Genomic DNA, 27,702 nt, shown 5'->3' with positions numbered 1-27,702 from the left:
TACTTTGTGAGTAGTGGCTCTATCGCGATATTCAACTTCCTGAAGTTTAATTTTATGAACACAACATCCTGTTAAGTTAACACAATGTACTTCTTAAGTATTTTTATTTCCATGCGCACATAATACATACACACATAACACAAGAATGAAAATTATTGCTATTCACATTTGAAATATGTGCCATTGAACAACTTAAGTGTTTGCTCTCGATATTAAGATGTAACAGAAAGAAATAAATTACATGCGTGACAATGTGATTACCATTTGTACACATATCAGCTATCTTAGATTTATATATTTGAATATTCTGAATCTGTTATAACGTTTAAGCTCAACTTTGAGTTATCATAGATGAATTTCATAAAATCATTCTAAAAACTGAATTCGAGAGCGTAAACATCCATATTTCTTCTTATTCGTTTAGATTCATTCTACTTGAACTTAACATTTTCATTCTTTGTCGAACTGAACATTTCCCTGAAATAAGTAACGTACAAGAATTTAAAACACATCAAATTTTAAATAAACAAAAACAAAACATCTTATGATGTAGAATTTAACTGAATTTTTGCTTCATTGTCATTATATTAAGTCAGGAATTATTACTAAAGTTCGGTGAACCAATGTGAACGTGCCGAAAGATTCAACATTTCGAAAAACAAATATTCACTCTTCTCCATGGAAGCGGGAAAACTCCCAGAGCAGAATGTTTAGAATGACAACGAGCTCTAAAACTACTCACACTAAGGTAGTTCGGAGAAATGTCTTCAAAGCGAATAATGATGTTACGAAAGAGAACTCTCATTACTACAATGAAGCTGCGCAAATTTTCCTGTACTTCAGTTTGTTGCTTGCGAAGTAGCTTTATGTGTCTTTTACGAGCATATCACATGTTATTATTTGGCCACACTATTAATTTAAATTAATATTTCACAGAAGTTGTTGTTGTCGCCCCCACTCTATTGGACTCTTAAAATTTAGTCACTGCTTGGTTAAATATTTCTAACAACACTTTATAAGAAAAATTTTCTAACACAATAATTGACAATTTGTATATGATGTTCCACACGCTAATGACTAAGACTAAATTTTCATTAAAATATTAGATTATAAAAGCGTCATCAGTCGATGCAGTGCTCCCAAATCTTTTGATGCGATACTTTTAAAATTGGATACTTATGTCATCACTCATTCTATGTTACTAGTAATTACGTAAGCCAAAATATACTTACTTAAAATAAACACTAGTCAAAGTTAATGAAAACATCTAAAATTAATAAAAAACACTCCATTGTACACATCTGTTTACAAATAGCTACAAACGCGCTGCAATCTACTGAAAAACATTGAAAGTAATTCATTATAAAGACATTGTGTTCTACAACCGATATTAAATTTAGGTCCTAATTTTAGTAGATAATGGTGTGTGTGTGTTATATCTAATTGTTTTCTACTTCTGATTGTTTTTGTTTGTTTTTTGGAATTTCGCACAAAGCTACTCGAGGGCTATCTGTGCTAGCCGTCCCTAATTTAGCAGTGTAAGACTACAGGGAAGGCAGCTAGTCATCACCACCCACCGCCAACTCTTGGGCTACTCTTTTACCAACGAATAGTGGGATTGACCGTCACATTATACACCCCCACGGCTGGGAGGGCGAGCATGTTTAGCGCGACGCGGGCGCGAACCCGCGACCCTCGGATTAGGAGTCGCACGCCTTACGCGCTCGGCCATGCCAGGCCTTCTACTTCTGAAACAAGAAACTAAGTAGTAACCAGCCTTTTGTACGTCGTATACACCTGAATTTATGAAACAATTGATAAAACAGCTGTTTCCTACAATTGAATTTTGAAATTAAGTGAGAAGAAAAAAAAAAAACCTAATTAATAACAAACATACTGTTGTCTGTGTAACTGAAATTAGGAACTTGTTAAAAACGTCTAATTAAATATCGCTGATAGTAAAAGAAATAACTAATTAAACAATGACGTCATTATACGTAGCTGGTACTAACGATTAATTATTAAGGACGAGGAAATAGGTTTTGGCTTGAGTTTTACGTAAAGCTATCCGAGGGCTATCTGTATTAGTCGTTCTTAATTTAGCAATAAAAGAATAGTGGGAAGAAACCTACTGCCAACTCTTAGGCTTCTCTTTTTACCAACGAATACTGGGATTGGTCGAAACATTATAACGCTCCATGGCTGAAAGGGCAAGCATGTTTGGTGGGACGGAGATTCGAAACGACGCGACCCTCAGATTGTAGTTGAGCGCCCTAACCACGAACATAGGGAGACGTTATGGTTATTCCCACGTTGTATACTTACCGCAACTTGGGACTTTTTTCACATCTGCATACGAAAAGCATTTCTGGAAGAAGTAAAGTGTCAATAAATTAAAATATAAACCATAAATAAAACATATATTATCAGTTGCTAATGAGGAGTAAAAAGTATAATATTAGCTAAATTTAGAGTAATACATTTCTATTCATGTTTCTTTCGCAAAGCCGGACACATTAAGTTTACTACCTCCGTTTTTGGTGAATGTGTGTCTGTATAGACTAATTTTAAATAAATTTGTCATTACTTTTTATTTTACGCAATACATAATGAAACTATTCGTCATTTAGGGTTACTTACGAAATTAGTCTTTTCAGGGGTAAGAAACTTATTAGTGAACTTTCGGCTCTTCGCTTTCTCGTAGGTGGCTTTACATTGTAATACACACACACACACACATATTGAATAATGGACCATTCAAATATAAGAATTAGTGCATGCATCTGACAAAAAGTACGTGCAATGTCACGAAGCCACCTAATCATTTACAATAACTCTACTTAAAATATTTGATTGTCTTTATTTCCTTAATTTATCTATTTATCTCAAGTACGAATTAACTCCCTTGACGTAAAATAGAACTAAACTCGCAGAAACCGCAGTATCTATCCTTGGCTCAAGACAAATAAATGATGTTAAAAGAAATTTTATTACCACTGATTAGCTACTCTTAAAACTCACTCGTGTTGTTTTTTTATGAATTTCAAGTATATTATTTTGTGTCTTCTGTATATACTTGCTTCCATCTCTGTACAACCGATCTTATGTACACAGAATGTTCATTCCAAATTGTATCTCACTTGTTCAGTATTCTACGCTGAAATATGTTTCATAAACTAGGTTGCCTCAATTTATTTTGCGCTCATATCTCTTTCTTTATACATACACACGTCTTATTTCTTTTTCGCATTTCAGGAATACATATCTTTATAATATATAACCTCAAAAGAGATTAAATATACACATACCCATTTCAAGCTTAACGTAGTTTAACTTACACCGTGGTTTGTTTTTTATTAACTCCTTCATTCAAGAACACATAACTTGTTTCAGGACATATAATGTTTTATCTAGGGAAGTGTGGCGTTTACAAATAATATATATGCTATATTACCTTACATTAAAGCTGAAAATAGTTTAAAATACAGGCTTAATATGAGTTTTCAGTACCAAGAATGTTTCTACTACACATGGACTCGCATCATCGGATGGTTGTCACGAATATAAATTTTCATACGTTAGTAGTGCAAAGGAAGACTAGGCGTGAACATGTGATGTTTAAATTGTATTTTTAGACGGCATTAAAACTTTAATTAAAATAAAGTACACAACAACGTTTCGACCTTCTTAGGTTATCTCCAGCTTAACAAAGAAAGTTTGTAACTGACCGTTGTTGAGCCTATGTCTTAGAAATGAGAGTGTGAACGGGTACGAGATTGTAGAGAGCGTTGCAGAGTTAGATGTTAGGCTAATTAATTCATATTGGTATAAATGTGTTCCTTCATATTGGTTCAATGTTGGTTGGAGTTCTTTTTGAACTACGGCTTCTTTGATTTTGCGTTCGTTTATATTTGTTTCCCTACTTAGTATGTTGGCGTCTTCTATATTTATATTGTGCTTATTTGATTTGCAGTGTTCAAAAACGTACAAAGGTGTTTTTTTTGTGTTCTTTGATTTTGGTTTCCATTCTTCTGCTAGTTTCTCCGATATAAAAGTTGTTGCATTGTATTTTATAAATAATGTTAGTATTATGTTTATCAATGTAGTTTATACACACTATGAATTTTAGTTTTGTACCTGGTTTTTGAATAAATTTAATGTTTACTGAAATGTTATGTTTTGTTGTAAGTTTTTTTTCTCCAAATGCTGTTTAATTTTTCACTGATATCGGGAACATGGTATGCAGCAGTGTAAGGTTACGTAATTTATTTTTTCTTTGAATTTATTATTGCTTGTTTGTTGATGGTCTAGGTGTGTGTGTATAATTTTTTTTAACGGTTGTTGAAGAAAAATTTAATGTTGATTTTTTTTTTTCATTAATTTTATCAGGTAAGCGCGCCTCCCAGTGGCACAATATGTCTGCGGAGTCGCATACACACAGTTTTCTTTTTTGCATGTAGCTTGTATTGTTGGATGTGTATTGTGCAAGTCCCGCCTACTCTTTAGGTGTGAACAAGATATATGACATAATTATGAGACCTTTCTTTTGACCAAAAAATTAAGAAAGATGTTTCCCAGTTCTGTAAAATTTTGTCATATATGTCAATGGCTAGAAAACCTAATACGAAAAGTATTGGTAATCCTTTAAAACCAATCACAACTATCGAAGAACACCTCAGTGTATGATCATTGAACACGTTTATCCAAAAAACAACATTTATGTTTAAACACTTTCATGTGCTATGTAATTTTATTACCGTAAGGTTATTCGTATTAATTGTGTTATACATTGTCATGATGTTTGAAATTTTATAATTTTTGACAATGTATTGTGTTTAATAGATTGTTCTTAATGTATATATATATTTGAAGAGAATATTAACACGAAGAGTTAAGTAAAATAAGACATGATTGTAATATATATGTAATATCTTAGTTTAAAATTGTCTAACTCAAATTTTAATTCTCTACAAGGTGTTACATATTTGCTGTTGTACATTTATTTTAGTGCCTACGTTTATTTCAGTATAGTTTTCTTCTTTGCATGTGATATGTATTGTTAAATGTGTATTGCGCAAGTCCCGCCTATTATCTAAATTTGTAGAAGATTCTTGAGACTAGGAATCAACAATATTTGTTTCACGAAAAGGCTAGAGCAGTGGTTCCCAAACTGGGTGTAAATAACCCCTTGGGGGTAATTTAACAATTTATCGGGGGTAATGGAGGGGTGACAGAAAAAAAGTTAAAATTCTGAAAATCAAGAAAACATTGAGGTAGCTGGTATTAGGATTAATGTTAACTTAGTCTTAGTATGTAAAGTTGTAAATTAAACCTATTTTAAGTATGTAATAAAGTTAAACCAAATAACAATAAACATCAAAAAACTAATATACAGTAGTAGAAAAGAAAAAATATGTATCTAAGTGTGTGGTAACCTAAAAGTATTTTGACAAGTATGCTTCAGAACACAAGTCACTCAGTAACCCTGATGACTCATCGACGTGTCCAGTACGCGTCACTCACTGCTTGAGGTTGCCTCTATTTCACACTGTCAGTTTCTATGTGAGCATCAGCCGAGGTAGACAAAACCTGGTATGTATGTGTACTGCCCTGTGCAGTATAGTTAGTATTTACCTACTATTACATCATTCCTATCCTGAATAAGCTCTTTTAATGCTATCTAGAATGCCATGAAAAAATAAATAATAAGTTCACATTGTTCACACTTTTTTATGCAGTTTTTTATTTTTATTTTTCTGCAGATTAAACAATAAAATGTCTAAAAATCGCACCTACTCTGACGCCTTTCTTCGCTATGGTTTTGTGAATTTACCTTCTGGTGGAGAGGATCGGCCACAATGTGTAGTATGTCACAAAGTGTTGACAAATGAAAGCCTCAAGCCATCAAAACTCTCAGCTCACCTCCAGAAGTGCCATCAAAATCTTCAAAATGAGGATCAGGCTCATTTTCAGCGCCGGGCTGTAGCACTGAAGAATATCCAGTTCGGTTCATCTGGAATTCAAGCCCGAAAGCTTCAAGCTGCGGTCGAAGCATCGTACTTTGTTGCATATAAAGTTGCCGAACAACAAAAATAAACAGAGAATCTGATTATGCCTTGTGCATACGAGATGGTAAGCAAGGTATGTGGGGAGGATCAAGCGAAGAAACTGAGTGTCATATCTCTATCAAACAACACAATCCGCCGACGAGTCGATGACATGGCATCAGATATTCTGTCCCAAGTTACAACAGAGATCAAGGAAAGCTCATATAGCAAATTCTCCTTGAAATTTGATGAATCGTGTGACGTAGCCAGTTGTGCTGTTCTTCTTGGGTTCGTTCGTTACGTCCGCCAGGACAAGATCAAAGAAGAGTTCCTATTATGCGAAGATCTGCTGACAACCACGAAGGGAGAAGATATCTTCAATATCATCAACAGTTTCTTTACCACGAATGGATTGGATTGGAACAGCGTTCAACAGGTAGAGAGAGATGTTTATATAAAGTCTAGATTAGTATAAATACAATGAATTACATGGCATATAGTCATATAGTTTTATTTATTGTACAAGTAGCTGTAGTGTAGCTAATATTTTATACATAATTCACAAAAAAGTATCGTGCCTGTCGTACTGAAATACTAAAGTACCAAAATAAATTAAATTAAATTAAAACCATATAATTATAACGCAAAAGATAAGTAAGAATGACTAACTGACGCAATCTATAATAGTTTTTCTTTTTTAATCTAGGTCTCCGTCGATGGAGCACCGTCGATGATGGGTCGTAATCGTGAATTACGGGGCCTCATACAAGCTGTGAATCCAGAAATTTCTGTAGATCATTCCATCATTCATCGGTACTCTCTTGGATCAAAAAGCCTGCCTGGTAATCTGAAATTAGTGTTTGAAGATGTGTTGAAAATCGTCAATTTCATCAAGTCCAGGGATGTGAATTCGCGCATATTCAGGGAGCTGTGCAAGGAAATGGGAGAGCAGTATCAAGTTCTGCTCTACCACACCGATGTTCGCTGGTTGTCACAAGGCAAGGTTGTACGTCGAGTCATTGAGCTCCGAACGGCTCTTCAGGAATTTCTGAAACAAGAAGAATCTCCTTTTGCTACCAAGTTCACTGATAAGGAGTGGCTTGCTCGACTTTGTTACTTGGCTGACATATTTGCGGAGCTGAACAGTGATAATCTGCAACTCCAGGGCCAAAACACGACTATCATTGATGCCCATCACACTGTGACTGCATCTGGGAAAACTGAGACTCTGGATTCGACGCTTGGAGAAAGGAGTGATCGCTCAGTTTCCCACCCTAGACCAGTTTGTTGAGGAGAATAGTTATGATACTGGATCACTTTTACAGACCATCAACAAAGAGATGAGCGACCATTTGAAGGGGCTTGAAACAAGCATGCAGCACTACTTTCCAGAGAGTGACCTTAAAACAGCCAGTCTTCAGTGGATCATTCATCCCTTTTCTGTACCTGATGAGGCCATTCATGATGATGATTTCCCTGCAAAGGAGGAGTGGATCACAATGCGAGCAAATGAAGCCTTGAAAGTCAAATTCCAAAACCAAAATGCAGATTCCTTTTGGATTTCACAACTAGCTGACTCGCCAACTCTGTCCAAGAGAGCCTTGAAGTTGTTGGTATCATTCTCAACAACGTATCTGTGCGAAAAGGGGTTCTCAACCGTGCTGGGGATGAAAACAAAAAAGAGGACTGGCTTGAATGTTGCAAACGATGTCAGGCTGGCACTTTCAACCACAAAGCCAAGAATTCCTAAACTAGCTTGAAGTATGCAACTCCATCCATCCCACTGATGTTCTTGACATCTTTGGCAATATTCATTAGAAATTCACAATGATCAAATACAATAATTAAAAGTGTAATTCAGTGTAAATAAATTATATAAATTAAGTGTAATAAATAAAGTGCAATATATCTCTAGTTTAATTTAGCCATATATATCAATGTTGAAAACATTTTGTGAAAGGGGTAACATGCTTAATGTGGCATGTTAAATTGGGTAACAAGCTGAAAAAGTTTGGGAACCACTGGGCTAGAGCATTTTCAAACATTATTAAATCTTCGAGAAACTCGCGTAAGCCGTATAAAAGCAGCTAGCCGAGTGACAGTAGAAGAATATTATTATTGGTAAGCTACAGTTTGTATACTCTAAGCCTCGGAAGCTATCACTGTGATTAAAGCTTATAATCGGTAAACTACAGAATTTGATCAGGAACGTTTATTGACTTCGAATCACAAGCCGTTCAACTTCGGACGTTATTATTTCTAGGAGGACGTTTAATATCTTCGCCAGGAAAAGTAAGCTTGTAAGGGGGCGAGGCCAAACAAGAACAGAGCTAGCTAGCATTCTCGTCAAATGATGTATATCTGTGTATCAACATAAAAGTAAGTTGAGCCTCGTAGATTCAGAACGTCGATAAAATATTTAGTTTCGGACCGTATATAAGACTTAGTATTGTTTATAAATTTGTAAACAATAATTTGCAATAACTATTAGTAATAACTGTTATTATAATTTGTTTGGTATATTAAAATATATTTGTGTTTAAAAAGAAAATTGTTCTTATCAAACTCGTTGACAAATATCATAAATTTAATTAACTTCTAAATTAAAATTAAAAAATTAAACTTTCCGGCTATTTGAAATCTTAATACCTAATATACGTAACATAATAACTCGGAAACTCGCCCGGGATAAATTATATATAACATAATAAAGTGGAGGCTCATCCAGGATAAATTATAATTCGTAACAAAAATTAAAACTGAAACGTCGTAGATGAAGAACACCTTAGGAAAAAGTTCTTACCGAAAAGGCAAATATCCACGTTGGAAGAGGACGATGAAGTTCTTGTATTACGCATGCCATTCTTCTTAGAGCAGTTAGGCCAATTATCTAATGAAAATAACTATTAGTATTGGGAATTAGGATGAGTACACCAGTCATATTCTAGTTTGTTGACGAGAAATCTTGAATCACAGTAGTATATTTTACAGTAATAAATGTAACTTTGTGTGTTATTCCTCATACATAAAAGTTAAAAAATGAATACATATAAAGAATAACAACGTCACATACACAAATATATATAAAGAGAGAGGCATGGATGACAATTACTATATAACTTTTACAGCGTTGTTTTTAAGAACAGAAGTTACAGAACTTCATTTATAGGACATGTAAACCATGTTTACAATTTAAGTTTAACTTTATGTACTTCAACTGTAGGATATAGCAGATACATAGAAATATTTCGAAATATTTAATATGAAATTGGTACAATTTTCACACTCGCACTCGAGTGCATAAATACCATTGTTATAGGCAATGGTGTCTTTTGCTGTGTTTCTTGCCATTGAAAAATGAATGTCGATCTTAAACAAAATGCCTTTACAATATCTTCCACACTCTGTTCAGGAGTTTCAGTCCATTTTGTTGTATTTATAGATTCTTCGGCAAAGCAATTGTGAAGAGATGGAGTCACCTGATAAAAAGTAAATTGTAACCCATACACTTACACATATACAGTATAATATACAGTCTTTTGGAATAGAAAATGTATTTTCAAATTAGAAATTCAAAATAAAAACAATAATTTACTTCCTACAACGGTGAGGTTATTTAATACTTTTCCGTTATAAATACCGTCATGTATATCAGCTTCAAGAAATACCATACGTTTATTTAAAAATATGATTAAATTTCCTTGCAAGAGGTGGTTTATTTATGTTTTAGTTTTACTTATTTACTTTCATTACGGGATATACCAACCATTTCTCTCTATACGTATAAGTTACATACATTTTTCATCGGCTACTACGTGTGATGCAGTATATTATTGATATTTATTTGGTTATCCAGCTCTGTTGAGGAAAGCGAGGCAAAGCTGAACATAAAAGCTGGCGTAGAGACGTTCTTCAGCAATGCGCTATACATAGTAAGCCATACTGTTGAGGTAAGTAATCTATCTCTCTGTTTGTCTAAAAAGAGATAACCGGTCCTCATCAAACTTGGTATGCTAACTTAGAAGCCTCAAAACAAACCAGATTTATATTGAAAATTAAAAATATTTTAGAGAATAACCTCTATATTGTTACTGTACCTCGTAGCTGTTTTAAATAGTTGAGTTTAAATAAAACTTGCACAACAACAAAATTTTAGGAGTCAAAAATTGTAAATGCAATTTTCAGCATTTTGGTATATACGAGCATTGGAAGGTTTATAATGAATATCAGAGTTTAAATATCTATGCTCAGATAATATAATAATAATATTGAATAATAGAAGTTGCTTAGCACTCCTTTCACTTATAAAACGGAGGTAAGAATTCATGCCATTGTTTAGTTTATAGAAATAAGTTATCTAAAAGACTTCATGTTACAAAACAGACCCCCAGAAACAGTTTCCTTGACAACTTTAAATAGTTAATAAAATACCTGTTAAAATAATGCAATAATAAATCTAACATTTTATCTTCAAAGAAATTCATAACTATTGCTGGATATATGAAACCTAGTTTCGTTCCATAGTGCTACAGTTGATGTTATATCCTACTGTTTAATGATAAAACACGATAATCTAAAACTAAACCTTCTTAAATAAAAAAGAGCTAAATCGAGATTGTAACATATTTTTAAATTTTTTTAGAAGCCATTCAAAAATTTTTAATCTTAACACGTTTATCCTTAACAAAGCTATTACATCAAATATACCAATATACGTTTCTCTTCCATTTTATTAGGCAATTTTCGTAGAAAATCTCTGTCATCTGTAATAGTATAAGAAACATTAGAAAATAAAGGTTATTATACTTAGAATATTACTTAGAGGTTCAGTAACCTGATTCGTGAAACCTAGAATTGGGCATCCTGATATTCTAGGTGGTAATCACTTTAAAACAAGATCCTCATGATATTATTTAGATAACATTTCTTGTAAGGCCCTAACGTCATGCGGTTTTATTGCTTACCAAAAAATTCCAAGTCTTCATTTTCTACTAAATTCACTTAGGACAAGCTTCATTTCTATTTCATTATTATTGTCTAGCGTAAATGTTAAACCTTTATTTAGTGGTTTTATTACATTTTGGTTAAACAATTTTCTACTCATGTTCAGAATTTGTAGATATTTTACTTATCTACAGTTAGTTTCCTTTTTAATTCTGATTATTTTCTCAGTACTAGCCTCTTCTCTGTACTAATTTTCCTTCTTATTAGGATATTGTTATTGTCTCTGGTAGTTTTTCTTTCTGTAGGGATCAGTCCATTTCGTTTCGTTTAGAACATTTCATGTCTGATCCAAGTTTTTAAAATTTCTTTTGTCTTTTATTCTTGATGAAACATATTTCTTCTGAGATCTTTGTCTAAGAAATCAACTTCTTGAGTATGCACGTAATTTCATGCTTGATAACAAATTTTCACAATTTCTTCTTCCATGTCTTTGATAAAATCTGTATCTTTTAAATATTTTATTGGATAAATTCACTTTTTAGTTATCATGTTTGCAAGATACATTCTGTAATGTTGTTGATGAAATCCATTTCGTTTAAATTAGGTTTTAGAGAAATATGTTATTTTTCGTTTTTTTAATCTGCTTTGCTTATGTTCTTTTATCTTGATGGCCATTTTCCAAATAATCCCTAAACTATCTCTCATATGTACAAATTTCTATATTTTCTTCTGTTTTGTAATAAATTAATTTTCAAGTATTTATACTTTATCAATATCTGTTTATTTTGTACATCTTGAAAGCTTTACATTATATATGAGATGATTTCTAAAACTTTAATGCTATAAGTTTTTGCTTTAACTTCTAAAGTTTCATTTTCTATTCTAAAAATGTTTTTATTTTTAAACTGTATTTTTATGCATCCCATTTCTGCTGAAATGTTTGAATTTTCAAAATCTTGATATTTCTGTGGATTAAGTCGTGGTACTCTTTGTAATCCTTACTGACAAATACAGGGTGCTCGTAATGTCACTGTGCAGTTTTGTAATCATATACATATATAAGTGCACAGTGACTTTCTGAACACCCTGTGCTACAGTGTATTTCTCCACTGAGATTCATAAAGTGTCATTTTTTATTTAATTTTGTTACGATGAATTTCTTCGTTCTCCTGTTTATCATAATTACAGACCGAAATCAATTCATTACACAGGTAGAATGTACTTTTCTTTAAAAACTTTTGTAGAGTTATTTAAGACTTGTCTTTGTTTAACAGATAATTATTAACTTTAATACTTAATTTCTCTATTGTGTAAAATTCTCAATCATAGACTTGTTTAATTAAGGCCACTAAACTCTAACCTCAGCAGGTTATGATTAAAAGATTTTGCTATGTAATGTTTCAAATTACAGTTCATAACAACAGTGCTTGATATAGCTGTTCACTTCAAAATAGTTTTAGCAAAAAGTATAAAAAACGTAAATTAAAATTATTTGAATAAAATAGGGACAAGTTAAAAACAAAACTAGAATTTGAGTTTGTAGGTTACGATGCACTCACTTTTTCGGGCGTTATCAGCTACATTTATAATGTGAACGCCCGGTTTCATGATTACACATAGGCAGCCTTCAATTATTTGAAGGGTGGGCTGTTGAACAAGCCGTATGTTGTGTAACTTTGCCTCAATTCCTAATTCTTTAATGTATATAAACAATATGAAAAATTAACTGTAGAAAGTTTATTTTCTTATAAAGCTACGAATTTGGTTTAGAGCAAAACCACAAAAGTGACCTACATAGAAAAGCGTTTGGCAATATGTCTTTCTTCAAATTAACTTTAATTTATATATATATATCATCTAAAATTACTAGCACATTATATTTTAATACATACAATATTATATTCGTATTTTTTTTATAAACAACACTTTTATTTTACTCATTTGGTTTATTTTTATATTTCTAGATTATCATTATAAAGCATTATGGTTCAAACATTTTAACTCATAGTATTCTAAGAGGCGTCGCTAGGCGCTGACACGTGTCCAGTGTTCCGATACTATCTGTTATAGCCTCGATTCTCTAGTTAGTCTTTTAAGAAACTAAAGTTAAGAACCATAATCTATACCATATTGAAACGTCGATAATTTCCGCGTCCATGGACTCGAGCCCCCATTCTTTTAAGCGCCTAGCCAATGAAAGTGCGAAATGTTTGACTCGTCAGATTTCTGGTATTTTTTACAAGATCTATAGGAGTAATTTGTCTTAATTAAAATAAAAAAATAATAAATTAGGCTTAGTGAAAAAATATAAACGGTAACCGTTTAAGAGGAAAGCCATTTCAACTTATTAAATGAAAGATTCTTTTATTCTCGAAGCATAGTTTTAAAATGTGCTCATACAATCTTCTTGTCACCCCTATGAATATCAGATCCTTATATATACAATTTGTTATTTTAACTCAAAAACAAACCGAAACAAAAACAATTTAAACAAAAAACGCTACATCAACTGAAAAGATCCCAAGTAAAGATAAATTGAAATAAAAATATTTTTATCTTTGTCTTTATTTCTATTTTTATTTCAATTAATTATTTACTTGGGAAAGCAGTCACCTTTTCACAACTGATATAGATGTGGGATGTTGTGGGTTTAAGCATCCACATCTCGCTCTCCTAATTTCTATATCTATTGTTATTCTTTATTTCTTCTGTGAGACTGGCAAATGGAGTTTAAAATCTGATAAACGGTATATCCCCACCGCTACGTGGGTCCTACTTCTCAGTCACCTCCAAAACCTAGGGTACATTTTATAATCCCACATTGTAGCTTGCACCCTGGGATGTTTTCAGTTGCTGCAGCGTTTTTTGTTTAATTTATTTTTGAGTTAAAATAACAAATTATATAATTAGTTAAAGGTTTGGATTTGCTGTTTTTAACACAGTCCTTCCTTATGATTTTACTTATTTTACTATTTAACTTCATTAAAATGTAATTATTTTCACTAAAATATATATGCATGTGTATAAAGTCGAATCGGTATTATCATCTCTCATGTTTTCGAAAAGACACGTTTTTAATAAGAATATTCATGGTGAAATAAAATAAAACTCCGTTTAATGTGAAAGTAGTTTTGTTTTGAGTGTGTTTGATGAGCAATGTTTTGAGTCTATAAAAGTGACTATGATAAGAACCCGTGAAGCACGTAGTACTGGATGAGTTATTCCAAAATGGTCCTCGAAAAGGGTGAAAAACAAATGTTTAGAATATGCTTTAATTTAATGGTACGAGAAATGTCAACCTATTGATCATATTACAACGAGTACTACACTCTTTGCAAGTTTCTTGACTAAATCATTGTGTGCCACAAGTAAATATCTAGATCCTAGATCATATTAAAGCTTTCATTTATTACTGACATGTATATAGATTGATATGACATATGTTAAGTACAAATAACTATGTATATATTAAGTACAAAACTAACATTATAACTATATATATAACATTACAGTGACGTTACTCTAGGCCAACGTTTCTCACACTAGGATCTACCAATCATCTATGGGTGTGCGATTTTTGTTCGAAATTTCGTAAATATTTAAAACTATTTATTAGTCAAATTATATTTATACGAATTAAAAGAGCTGTATTTTGGATCCACCTTTTCATGTACACAGATTTATTGATTATTTGAAATTAAGCACAAAGCTTCACAAAGGGCTATCTATGCTTTGCCCACCACGGGTATCGAAACGCGGTTTTTAGCGGTGAGAGTCCGTAGACATACCACTATGCCTCTGGGGCTCGTGTACACCCCATCTTTTTGCTTTCAAAGCGTAAACATTGATAGATTTGGTGGTCAGCGAATAAAATTAAATTAAAATGGGTGCTTGAGCTACAACAGTTTCAGAAAAGCTGTTTTAGACTACAACGTAAGGCGCATTTCAAGTAGCTACTTTAGGTCCAGTCAATCTGCTAGAATCATTTGTCTAAATCAAAGAAAATTACGAAAGAAAAAAATATGGCAAAAACTGTACTTCAGATCTTATCATAGGTACATGAAAATATAAGTCAAAGAGCAAAAAAGCCAGAAAGTTTAACAACCTTCATGTAATCTAAAGCAATGCTCTCATTTTTGGTTGCACGTGATTCAGAAACATAATTGTCATCAAATACCAACCGACTTTCCTTATTGTTTCGAAATGTGGACAGTAACTTGTGAGTCTGTCAACTTCATATTCATATTTACAATTATATAAATTGAAACATAAAATACAATTAACTTTATGGAATGGTATTTTGAGTGAGAAGGTTTACTTTCGCAACTTTCGCCTTCACTTTGCGGATTAGGTCATTGCTTTGGATTTTATCTAATATGTAGTTTTAGAGCTCACTATTGTCCTAATATTCTGACGTACTAGTTCCCCACCTTAATAACAAACACTTGTATATAATAATGTACTGATTAAATCTTTGCATGGAAATGTTCAAATATCAGTAATTATAAAAAAAATCGTGTGCTGGAATTTCTGCAGTGTACACAATCGTCTAATACGTTAACATGGATTGGATCGTTCTTCACACTTACATGGAGAATTATATAACACATTAATTTACCCTTTATTACCAATATACTTCTCTGCTTTGAGGTGATGGTTTGTCAGTTGTAAAAGTCACAGCCTCTAAGAAGCTATAAAAATTGCACTTGGTGTGTAAAACATTAGTACTGGTTTTACAAACCTTTATCTAGAAATATGAACTAACGAGTATAGCAGAAAGAGACGGATTTTGACATATTATATTTCTCACGAAATTCTACAGCCTCAATGTTTATTTGTATTCTGAACTGCTTTAATGAAAAGTACACACAATATAACCCGATTATCCAACTGCAAATTTGCTGCCCAGTGCTCTTTCTATAGCCTAAATGCTTATTTATATTCTGAACTGGTTTGATGAAAATTACAGAAAAGACAACTTGTTCAACCAACTGAAAATTTTGCTGCCTTGTGCTAGTTTGTCCAGATCAGGATAAGTAAATCAGTAAAGGAGGATCTGATTGAATGCCTGAAATGATAACAAGGTGAGAAAAAATGCTTAGAGTATTATAACTTCGTGAGTTTTAGAAAATACAAAAACAAACAGGACAGGATTAAGTTTAATGGAGTCCTAAGCCCAGGTATTATTTTGAAGACCTTTTTAAATCACATACAGTACGTAAATAGTAATAACAAAGAAACATACAAAATAAAAAAAATTCCTATGAAGCTTAATAAGCTTATCTGTGGAATACTCCTTAATAATTGTGAACATGAATATCTACATATATTAATAAAATATAATTCGCCTAGTTTTACAGACCGTAATATTTTTACCTGGATAGCTGGTGGGGCTCCTGTATGGCTGGGCCCCCCGCTACTACAGCGGTATGTCTCCGGATTTACAACGCTAAAATCAGGGGTTTGATTCCTCTCGGTGGGCTCAGCAGATAGCCCAATGTGGCTTTGCTATAAGAAAACACACATTTGGGCCTGGCATGGCCTAGCGCGTTAAGGCGTGCGCTTCGCAATCCGAGGGTCGCGGGTTCGCGCCCTAGTCGCGCCAAACATGCTCGCCCTCCCAGCCGTGGGGGCGTTATTATGTTACGATCAATCCCACTATTCGTTGGTAAAAGAGTAGCCCAAGAGTTGGCGGTGGGTGGTGATGACTAGCTGCCTTCCCTCTAGTCTTACACTGCTAAATTAGGGACGGCTAGCACAGATAGCCCTCGAGTAGCTTTGTGCGAAATTCCAAAACAAACAAACAAACCTGTATGGCTGGGGTATAAGGTTGATTAGGCGTTAAACCGGAACTGAACACAAGAGTGAATTACACATTTCAATAACGACACTAATTATTTGTACGATACAGCATAGCTTAAATAATTTTGTCTTTTGCTTTCTTACACAGAGATATGTCAATTTTAGTTTTCAGCTGTCTCAATTCTTTCTCCTTTGTTAAATTCTGTAAGTAGTCCATGGAAACATACGACTGAAATAACTAGGAAATTATATTAAACCTACGCGATATCATTGTTTCCAAGTCCACGTATACACGTTTTCTTCTAAATACATTTTGTTGTCAATTCCACATAAAAACTATGTTGGTATTAATGAATATTGGCTGTTTCATTTTGTTAATGGAATTTTCGATAACCTCATGAAAGATCGGAAATGATTATACGATTGTCGTGACCAAAATCTTAAGGCCAATGAACGTAAAGAAAAAAATATGGATTTTGCTATGTTAGACTCAACCACTTTTTTGAGTAGAGCTGTGAAAGATGAAAATAAGAAAAGGGAAAATAAAAATAAAACACTATTTAGCATTTAATAGGGAAAATTGAACACTGAAATTAGCCTAAATACTAGCTGGTCAAAAGGTTAAGACCATACCAAAAAGAAGTCCTAAACAGGGTAGAAAATGTCCAACAAGAGGTCCCAGTAATGAGTTGCACAGATGTCGTTGCGAATAACTTAAAACATTCGCTTTGGCATGATCGATATAAGCATTTGCAGAAGGCTGGCTCGAATGTTATTCTAAACGGTGAAGATGGCTTCACGAAGATCTTGCACTGTTTGGAATTAACGTCCATTTCTATAGACTTCCTTTGCCATCCACCCCCAAACATTTTCAATGGGCTTCAGTTCGGGCGAACATGCTGGATGGTCCAAAAGAATCACGTTATTTGCCATGAAAAAGTTCTTTGTCCTGCGGGCATTGTGTATTTCAGCGTTGTCGTGCTGAAAGATCCAGTCATTTTCACACAAGCGAGGGCCTTCAGTCAATAAGGATGTTCTCTCCAACATGCCAATGTAGCCAGCTGCTGTTTGACGCCCCTGTATAACCTAAAGTTCCATTGTTCCATGGAAGGAGAAAAGACCCCAGATCATGGTGGAACCTCCTCCACTGTGTCCTGTAGAAAATGTCTCCGGTGGGATATCCTTATCATGCCAGTAACGTTAGAAGCCATCTGTACCATCCAGGTTAATTTTTTCTCATCAGAGAACAAAACCTTCTTCCACTTTCCTACGTCCCATTTTTGGTGCTTCTTAGCAAAGTTTAACCGAGCTGTTTTGTGGTGTGGAAGGAGGCGTGGCCTTTGAAGACGTTTACGGTTTTTAAAGCCTTTCTCTCGTAGATGCCGTCTTATTGTTCTTGAGCTGCATTCTGCGTCCGTAAGGGCCTTAATCTAGTTCGACGATCGGCTAGTGTCTTGCCAGACAACCTGTCGAATCCTCCTGTTCAACGTCGGCGAAATTTTCTTGGACCGACCACTTGAAATTCTCGTTCCGTATCCCTCAGGGTCTTTTAAGAAATTTGCAACAGCAGTTTTACTACGCCCAATCTCACCACCGATGGCACGTTGAGAGAGACCTTGCTTTTTGCAGCTCCACAATTCTGCCATGTTCAAACTCTGTCAACTTTTTAGCCTTTGGCATGTTTTTACCCAATGTAACACAGGAGATGTCAGTGCGAGATGTCGACAACGCTAATGCTTGAACACAAATGACTAAATTTCGTTACGTGTTTACCGATTAGCGCTTCGTTTCAGTATGGTCTTAAACTTTTGACCAGCTAGTATTTAGGCTAATTTTATAGTGTTCACATTTTATTTATTAAATGCTAAAAAGGTTTTTTTTATTTTCCCTTTCCTTACTTTTATCTTTCGAAGCTCTACTCAAATAAGTAGTTGAGTCTAACAACGCAAAATGCATATTTTTTCTTTATGTTCATTAGCCTTAAAATTTTGGCCAGCAGTGTATATGCACTCATATTTTGAAAAGTAGGTCATTTCGTTGGCTTAAAGAAAGACGATTTTTATGTCGGACTTTTGAAAAACATCGTTGGGCAGTTCAAGCATATATAGAGAGTAACCAAAACACCATGACAGGCCCGGCATAGCCAGGTGATTAAAACACTCGACTTGTATTTCGGATGGATGGTGATGACTAGCTGTCTTTCCTCTAGTCTTACACTGCAAAATTATAGACGGCTAGCGCAGATAGCCCTCGTGTAGCTTTGCGCGAAATTAAAAAACAAACAAACAACACCATGCCATATATAATATGTTTTTATAGCATTCTTGGAAGAAGGAAAAACTGAATGTCATATGCCTTTTAGTCGTGTTAAAAACGATTCCTTTCTTCGCTCCATTAAGTTTCGAAATCTAGGTCGTTTTAATAGTTTAAATAAACACAATCTTAATGCCAGACTTTCGGAAATAAAATCAATGCATCGTACAAATATTTCCTGATAATAGTAATTTATATAAATTGATCAAGGCATCATAGAGTATATAATTTCAGGTTTTTATAACATCATCGGAACAAGGAGAAAGCTAATGTTATTTATGTGTGCCTTTTCCTTTTGTGCCTTCTCGTAAAAAAGAATTAATTTATAATAAATTATAGTTATAACAAGACAAACATTACTGGGTTTATTGTTTTATTAATCAACATGTTTATTATCTTGCTCCTTAGGAGTTTTCTAAAGAGAGAGAAAAGATAATAATTAAAACTTGTGTTTGTTTTAAGATTTTTTACACAGCTGTTATCAGCGTATAACCATTTCCTAATTTTAAACTAATAGATTAGAGAAGACAGAGCTACTCAACAGTGCCCATTGCCAACCATTGGGTTACTATTGTCTCATCAAATAGTATTATTTAACCGTCATTTTAAAAACAAACCCACGATTCCAAAGCAGGGCATACTTTTATGACAATAGATCACGAACTTTGAACCGTCGGATTCACAGGTCCTTCCAGTGGTACAGCAGTATGTTTGCGTTCTTAAAGCTCTAGAAATCAGGTTTTGATACCTGTGGTAGGCAGAGCTCAGTTAGCCCATTGTATAGCTTTATGCTCAATTTCAAACAAACAAACGGATTCACACTTCGAAAACGTTAATAACTAGGTGTCGCCTGTCCAACACGAGTAGGTTGGTTTTTGGAATTTCGCACAAAGCTACTCGAGGGCTATCTGTGCTAGCCGTCCCTAATTTAGCAGTGTAAGACTAGAGGGAAGACAGCTAGTCATCACCACCCACCGCCAACTCTTGAGCTACTCTTGTACCAACGAATAGTGGGATTGACCGTAACATTATAATGCCCCCACGGCTGGGAGGGCGAGCATGTTTTGGCACGACGCAGGCGCGAACCCGCGACCCTCGGATTACGAGTCGCACGCCTTACGCGCTAGGCCATGCCGGGCCCCAACACGAGTAAGCAACAACTAATTGATCGTTATTTTCCGTTAACGAAACAAAACTTTGAATATTTACGATCTTTCTCATCATACTACCGGATACAAGGAAACAAATATAGGAATATTTAACATCTTGCACATTACACTACCGGATACAAGGAAACAAATATAGGAATATTTAACATCTTGCACATTACACTACCGGATACAAGGAAACAAATATAGGAATATTTAACATCTTGCACATTACACTACCGGATACAAGGAAACAAATATAGGAATATTTAACATCCTGCACATTACACTACCGGATACAAGGAAACAAATATAGGAATATTTAACATCTTGCACATTACACTACCGGATACAAGGAAACAAATATAGGAATATTTAACATCTTGCACATTACACTACCGGATACAAGGAAACAAATATAGGAATATTTAACATCCATTGCACATTACACTACCGGATACAAGAAGTCATATATAAAAGAATATTTAACGTCTTTTACCTTAGCTGCTGGATACATAGAAATATTCAACATCTTATACCCTTTACTACTGAATACATAGAAATATTTAATATCTTTTGCCTTCTACTGCTGAATACAAGGAAACAGATGTAGGAATATTCAAAAACTTACCTTCTTTGACAGATGCTCCTCCAGACATTCGATATTTTGCTTTAGTAGCAAGTCTTTTGTAGCTATATGAAAAAGTATAGTTGTAATTGTAATTGCATAGTTTAAGTCGTGATATAAACAAAATTTAATATTTTACAATATATTTGAACAAGATACAATACTTGCATATCTTGTAATTCTATACGCATTATATTTACGGCAGAAAACGTGAAAGAAGCTGGTATCATTAAAAGAATAAGCAGCGTTAAAGTGGTGGAAAACTGGCTGCAGATTATAAGATCCCCTAATCTATATGTTAAAGAAAAACGAATTGACCGGATTATTACATTTAGACAGTATAATGTTATACAAACGCTTGTTCTCCTTCTTATAATAATTCGAATCAAATATTTAAATATACTGTGTCATTGAGTGTTGTTTGCTGTGAATTTTGTTTTTTAACCACATGTTATGACTAGCTTGCGTTTGAGTTATAGTATATATATATACAGCAATAGTAAAATCGTTGTTGTACGTACACAAAGTTAATAGCGAAAAGTAAAACAAATAAAAACTTCCTTTTTTACATACATTATAGTAAAAATCAGTCTGAAGGTTAGTTTTAGTTTTGACTAACTGAACTCAGAAGAGTGAATACACCTTAGTGCATGAAATATTTGATGACCTTTTGAAACACTATAATATTCATTGATTTTATTTCGTAAGATATTCTGTGAATGTTTAATTAAGTAAAACTATAGCACACTATAAAGCACGTAGTTTTTAGGTTTATTATACATTACTCAACATTTTACTCATGTACTGCAAAAATAGCAACTATCAGAAGTATAATATATATATATTTAAAATGCAGCTTAGATATATTTTACAAAAGTTCTTGTTCTAAATTTAACATCTTCAATTTAAATATGTTGTTTCATAGGGTACGATCTCTTATGTCGTTAGAACTTTACTTGTTCCTGATATGCAGAGGAATGATTGTATCCCCTACCAGGTGGCTATCCATTAAAATAAATTGTTACCACAGAAATATGACACAACTGCTAGTAAAAGATATTTAAGCGCTGTCAGAAAGTACTGTTAATCTTTAACATGGTAAATGGATTTAAGATGCTAATTCGGTTAATGGATTCGTGAGAAACTTGTAATATCATGCTTGATATTTGTGTTTTATTTTTGACTTGCTGAAATTTTGTTTTGTAATGAAAACACCAATAACAACAGTGTTAAACGTTTAAATATAAATCATCGACCCATTTTAATAACGGTTTGATAAGGCTCGTTGTACTTTTTGGGACATGTATTCTTAAAAATCTGAAGGCATAGTGGAGACTTTGAGCCATATTAGAACGTGAAGTAACACAACGACCGAAACAGAGTATTACAATGAATGTCCAAAATGTTGGATTGCAACAACTTTAAGTTTCTAAGCAGACCTAAACACTATTACATCACATTAGAAACATAAGCTTTATATCTGTCGAAGATTAAGAGAAATAAGCGACCAAAAAGTATGATAATTATTCTTGTTGAAGAGGTAAACATGTTGTAAGCCAAGATTAAGTGATAAGAAACAAAATTTTACTTAAGATATTTATTTTAATTAGAGTTTGACAATCGTATCATACATATCAGCTTGTTTTATGAAAATCTTTTGATAATTTTAAAGGCGAATTTCTCTCCATTGTCATTTGGTTAAACCTAATGACTTAAGGCATGTGAAAGTGGACTTTTCTCGGGGTATTCCCGTTTTCCCCACAACAAAGTGTAAGGCACTTGGATTTAATGATCCCAAACGTGGATTGTATTTAAAGATCCCAGCCATCCTGTGACCCTGATCAGGGGAATGTTATCATTATGTACTTTATAGTGTTTGTCACCTTGTTTCTTTTCTTCTCAACGATGTTATTAATTTAGGTCTTCTCTCTGCCTTGGAACCCCCAGATATGCCTCTCTCATTTCTTTCTTCTCCAACTTCAAGACTTTAAAATCACCAGAAGATAATAGAATACCAACCTCTCGAGCTAAATTTAAGTAATTCACGAATGTAGCAAATAAATTATCACGAGTGTGGCGAAGAAAGTTAATAATATTCCTGAACACTCCAGTTTAGGAACGTTTCTTTCCTTTAAAAACTAAAAACCTGTCACGAAATTTTTTATGTAAAAAACTCGAAACCGGGGAATCGCATAGCGGTGTAAGATACTCGCTACTGAGAGTTGAGATTACACTCGATTTTGGATTGAATTTTACTTTTCATTATTTTTAAAACAATATATCATGTTAAAATATATTATATGTTATACATCAGGAAAATAAAAAATTTACATATAGATTAAAATACTGCTATATTTATCAATTAATTTTGTGTTTTTTTCTGTATCCAAATTAAGGTGTTTAAACGGACTGATTCAAAGCATTTAGATTTTAATCACGATAAAATTATTCCGGTAGCTCAGCAATAAGTCTAAGAACTTACAACGCTAATACTCAGGTTTCAGTACTCATGGTGGGCACAGAAAATACAACCCTTGTGTATTTTTGTGCTTCTGAACAACCAGCCAAATAAACAAATAAAAAACGTAATTATTTTAGTAAATAGTGTAACTACATACAAAATATGTGTAACTAATCAGTAACAGTTTTACTACATACAAAATATGTGTAACTTATCAGTAATGGTTTCACTACATACAAAATATGTGTAACTAATCAATAACAGTTTTACTACATAAATAAACGTGTGACTTGTAAAAAAACTTGTAATTTTTGTATGTAAAGCATTCAGTATCATTAAATACACAAAAATATTATTGGGGTTTTCCTATTATGGCTGATAAATAATCTTGTTTTCTGGTTATGTTGTAAAACATGCGCATATAGTCTTAATATATTGCGTTTGTATTTTATATTGAGGTAAAACATACTTCTATTGTCTTTACACGTTGTTTTTAGTTATTATGTAGTTAAAAATGTTTATGTAGTCTTGGCATGACACGTTTAAACTAGGTAATATAGTTAAAACTTGTTTTTATATCATTACATGCCATATTTTTATCTAATTATGTACCGGAAATAAGTTTCTGTAATATTTGGACGTTGTTTCCATCTAACAATGTAATAAACGTGCATTTCTACTTCCTGAACGTCACGCATAATTCGTATATTTAGTGAAAACATATTGTGGTTATGTATTAAAACATGTTTGTATAGTTTTTGTATGTCATGTTTTTATCTGACTCTTGGGTAGTAAAAGCATTTTAAAATTATGTTTTTATCTAATTACGCAGTGAAATCATGCTTCTATGTCACTTGCACATTTTTGATGGCAAAAAATATCTGGTTTGTTTTTTCGAATTTGGCGCAAATCTACTCAAGGGCTATCTGCGCTAGCCGTCCCTAATTTAGCAGTGTAAGACTAGAGGGAAGGCAGCTAGTCATCACTACCTACCACCAACTCTTGGGCTACTCTTTTACCAACGAATAATGGTATTGACCATAACATTATAACGCTCCCATGGCTGAAAGGGCGAGCATGTTTGGCGCGACGGGGATTCGAACCCGCGATCCTCGGATTATGAGTCGAACGCCTTAACCCACCTGGCCATGCCAGGCCTTAAAAAAATCTATTTCTATAGTCATTGCAGGTCCTGTTTTCATCTGATTATCTACTTAAAACATGTTTTTATAGCATTTGTATACTTTTTATCTTACTATGTAGTGAAAATGTCTTTATGGTGTTTAACATTATATTTGATATTAGTTTGCAAAATTATGATTCTATAGTCTACGGAAGTTATGTTTTTATTTGAGTTCATAGTGAAAATGTATTTCCATGATCCTTGCACTTTATTGTTATGTAGCATAATCATGTTTACAGTTTTGGTCTTCATATTTTAATGTGATTGTGTTACGCAAAGATATTTCTGTAATCCCTTTTACTTTTTTTTTTTTATCTGATATGCAGTTAAACGATGTTTCTGTAGGTTTTGTTCGTCACGTTTGCATTCTATCGTGTTATAAGAACATGTTTCATGATTCTTGTTCTTTGTTAATTGTTATGTAGTGAAAATATACCTATAGGTTTTACACGTCATGTTTCATCTGGATGCGCAGTTTGTTTTTGAATTTCACACAAAGCTACACGAAGCTAGCCGCCCCTAATTTAGCAGTGTAAGATTAGAGGGAAGGCAGCTAGTAATTACCATCCATCGCCAACTCTTGGGCTACTTTTTTACCAACGAATAATGGGATTAACCGTCTAATTATAACGCCCCCACGGCTGAAAGGGCAAGCATATTTGGTGTGACGTGGATTAGAACACGCGACCCTCGGATTACGAGTCGAGTTCCCTAACCACCTGGTCTTGCCGTGCCTGCACTTTTTGTATCTGATGATTATTTAGTGAAAACATACAAGTGTTTGCATTTCATCTTAATTTATGAATATTAAGAAGTAAAAACATGTTTTTATAGCTATATTTGTATGTCATTTTGTTATTTCTGGGTCCACAGAGAAAACTATTTTTCCAGTTGTCCTTGGACGTTGTTTTTTTTTGTTTTCTTGGTACGTAGAGAAAACCCGTTTTCAGTTGTTCTTGGACATTTGTTTTACCTGGTTATGTAGTGAAAAGATGTCACTTTTGAATCTGGATGTTACAAAGCAAAAACATATTATAGTCGTCCTTGCACGCCATTTTTGTTTCGCTTTTATGTATGAAAATATACGTACTCTTTGAATGCAATTATTTTAATATGGTTCTTATCTAGTAAAAACTTTTGTATAGTGTTCTTTCTAATGTAGACGTTTGGTCATATCTGCTGGTATTTCTATATAAAAATTAAATTTATTTGAAAATTGTAAATGCTATTTTTTATTAATTTCGATAATTATTACTTTAATAAAAATCTTCTGCATTTACATTATCTGTTGATGAACTTACAATTTATTCTCACATTTATTACTACGAGAGCAGTCATGCTCGTAGTTTTTATAATTCAGTTTTTAGCCACAGTAGTTTACACTATAACATAAATTCTGCAACATACATTTGACTCAGTTTTGCAACCATAGTGTTCACATATTTATTGCTTCAATATAACATCTTGTGTTGTTACAATGTTTATGGCCACTTTAGGTCATACTCTGACGACTGGGCATCTCATTCATAGCCCTGCGGCGTAGTTTTCATTGCAAAAGATTTCATTTTAAAGTTGTCTTTTCCAAAGCGAGACAATCATTCCTGCAATGTTTGCATAATCTTTCTAATATTCGAGGATGATGGTTTCCCAGCATTAATTTCAACAATCCGAACGCAGAGAGGTCTATAAACGACTTGATCAGTTTGTCTTCTTGTATAGCAGCATGAATACCCCTTCCATTCTTCAACTGTTTAAAGTATACAATAGTGTCTCGTGGAAGAAACTTGGATATTCGTGATTTGCATAGCTATTTCAGGTGGTGGTTCTTCTGGCTTATGTTGAGTGCTGTTGTCTGGATCACATTGACGACGTTTGCTACTTACCTTGTATCCGTGTGTTTATTACTTATTATAAAACGTCCGTATTTACATATCATGTTCTGAATGCGAATTGTAGCAGTTCTCGATCTGGTTGTTCCTGGATTCCCCAAGTTGATCCATATTCATTTGTTTCAATGACATTGAGTTCAAGGAATTCCTCGTCTTCAAAATTCTAAATCCCTGATATAAACATATCTTAATGATTTGAGTGTATGGATATTTTTAGTGGTAAAGAAATAATTGATATCTTTCCAAGGAAATACTACTTTTCGGTAATATTACATTGACCACCTATGTAACACCAAACAACGTCAAAACTTAGTTCTGATACGGTTCCTTCACCCGGCTTTATATCGGTTGTGGTTGTCACGTGACTTGATGCTTTCCACACTAACAACCATTTTAATAAAACGTAATCAACCTTCAATAGTATGTGTTGTAATTACACACAAGTAGAGAAGTTTTATGCCATTCCCAAATCGCACTTCAACCTAGAAGCTTAAATTATTTGAGAATCTCATCAATACAATAGCTAACGCTATGTTAATATTTGCTTTAGTACAAGAACTTATCCATTAACATAATGTCGCTTCTGCAGAAGAACCTGTATTATGTCATGTTTTTACCTCATTACTATAGCTAATGTTCTGTCGTGTTGTCTATAGATCCATGAAAGGGAAAACTTAGTTTTATCAGAAAAATAGGGACTATAACTTTGGCATATTTTTTATTTAGGGATATCAGTAGTATATAAACACACTATTTGCCATGTTAACGTTCTATACTTTCAAAAAAATTATTTTTATACGATTGATGAAGTAGTGGCTTTAAATAACAAAATGAATTCTTACCACAAAGTTTATAAACGAGAGACAAGACGTCGTATACAGTAGGCGCTCCATGAGTCTGAACCCAGGTCGTCAACACACACACACATGTTATTGTAAGAACCTTCTTCATTGTCAGTGTTTAGTTTTCTTCACTGGGTTAACGTTCCGCCTTTTATGATGTTCCAGTATGTTACGTCATCATGTCGTCACAAGGGAATATTTCTTTTTCTGGTGAGTATTTTAAAAGACGCTGCTGTCTTATTGGAAATTAATTTTCCCACGTGTTTCAAAAATTATTCCGTCGAGGCACCCAGTTCTTCTCCAATAGCTACAGTTCTACAATGTTTTAATTGTTAGAGGTTTGGCCATGCCAACGCTGTGTTAGGTGGAGGTTAACCAATGTGAACTACTTCCTTTTGAAAACTACATGCAGCAACTGTGAATGTCAACATGCGGTTTCATATGA

General features: G+C 33.6%; 3 protein-coding genes across 9 annotated transcripts in view; 2 read left to right on the top strand and 1 right to left on the bottom strand.

The window, feature by feature from the left end:
• Positions 1-25,868, top strand: part of LOC143253161 (protein FAM200B-like) — a 36,948-nt gene extending 11,080 nt beyond the window's left edge. For 3 of the 6 annotated variants that reach the window (XM_076506525.1, XM_076506526.1, XM_076506524.1), the window contains one exon: positions 5,763-6,270. In XM_076506525.1, coding sequence (XP_076362640.1) covers positions 5,763-6,096 — 334 coding nt within the window. In that variant the 3' untranslated portion in view covers positions 6,097-6,270. Of the gene's footprint in view, positions 1-5,762; positions 6,271-8,310; positions 8,427-9,489; positions 9,537-9,903; positions 9,998-22,802 lie in introns of those variants that run through there. The other 3 variants (XR_013029412.1, XR_013029413.1, XR_013029411.1) reach the window with 2 other exon arrangements.
• On the bottom strand, positions 72-27,702 carry LOC143253158 (uncharacterized). 2 transcript variants are annotated; one of them, XM_076506517.1, is made up of 7 exons: positions 27,258-27,702; positions 20,886-20,947; positions 16,368-16,499; positions 9,356-9,526; positions 8,851-8,937; positions 2,326-2,368; positions 72-477 (listed from the first exon to the last, which is right to left on the bottom strand). In XM_076506517.1, the coding sequence occupies exons 1-7, from the start codon at positions 27,364-27,366 to the stop codon at positions 413-415; spliced, it is 669 nt and encodes a 222-aa protein (XP_076362632.1). In that variant the 5' UTR covers positions 27,367-27,702; the 3' UTR covers positions 72-412. The 2 variants fall into 2 exon arrangements, with proteins under 2 accessions (XP_076362632.1, XP_076362633.1); XM_076506518.1 differs by lacking the exon at positions 16,368-16,499 and having other exon boundaries at positions 27,258-27,696.
• On the top strand, positions 6,319-7,442 carry LOC143253159 (protein FAM200B-like). Its single transcript, XM_076506520.1, has 2 exons — positions 6,319-6,483; positions 6,754-7,442. Exon 2 carries the CDS (start codon positions 6,778-6,780, stop codon positions 7,336-7,338), a length of 561 nt encoding a protein of 186 aa, XP_076362635.1. The 5' UTR covers positions 6,319-6,483; positions 6,754-6,777; the 3' UTR covers positions 7,339-7,442.

Source organism: Tachypleus tridentatus, chromosome 6 (assembly GCF_004210375.1).
Source record: "Tachypleus tridentatus isolate NWPU-2018 chromosome 6, ASM421037v1, whole genome shotgun sequence".
NCBI lineage: Eukaryota > Metazoa > Arthropoda > Merostomata > Xiphosura > Limulidae > Tachypleus > Tachypleus tridentatus.
This window is presented reverse-complemented; position numbering and strand designations above follow the sequence as displayed.

What these genes read in the sequence shown, in the direction of transcription:
- LOC143253159 (XM_076506520.1), top strand. Translation starts at nt 6,778, where the DNA reads ATGATGGGTCGTAATCGTGAATTACGGGGCCTCATACAAGCTGTGAAT.
- LOC143253158 (XM_076506517.1), bottom strand. Translation starts at nt 27,366, where the DNA reads ATGAAGAAGGTTCTTACAATAACATGTGTGTGTGTGTTGACGACCTGG. An exon ending in GAGCCCCACCAGCTATCCAG is followed by an intron (nt 9,527 to 16,367) that starts GTAAAAATATTA and finishes ACTTTTTATCAG; the next exon opens with GTGACTCCATCTCTTCACAA. An exon ending in CACCATTGCCTATAACAATG is followed by an intron (nt 8,938 to 9,355) that starts GTATTTATGCAC and finishes TATTTTCATTAG; the next exon opens with ATAATTGGCCTAACTGCTCT.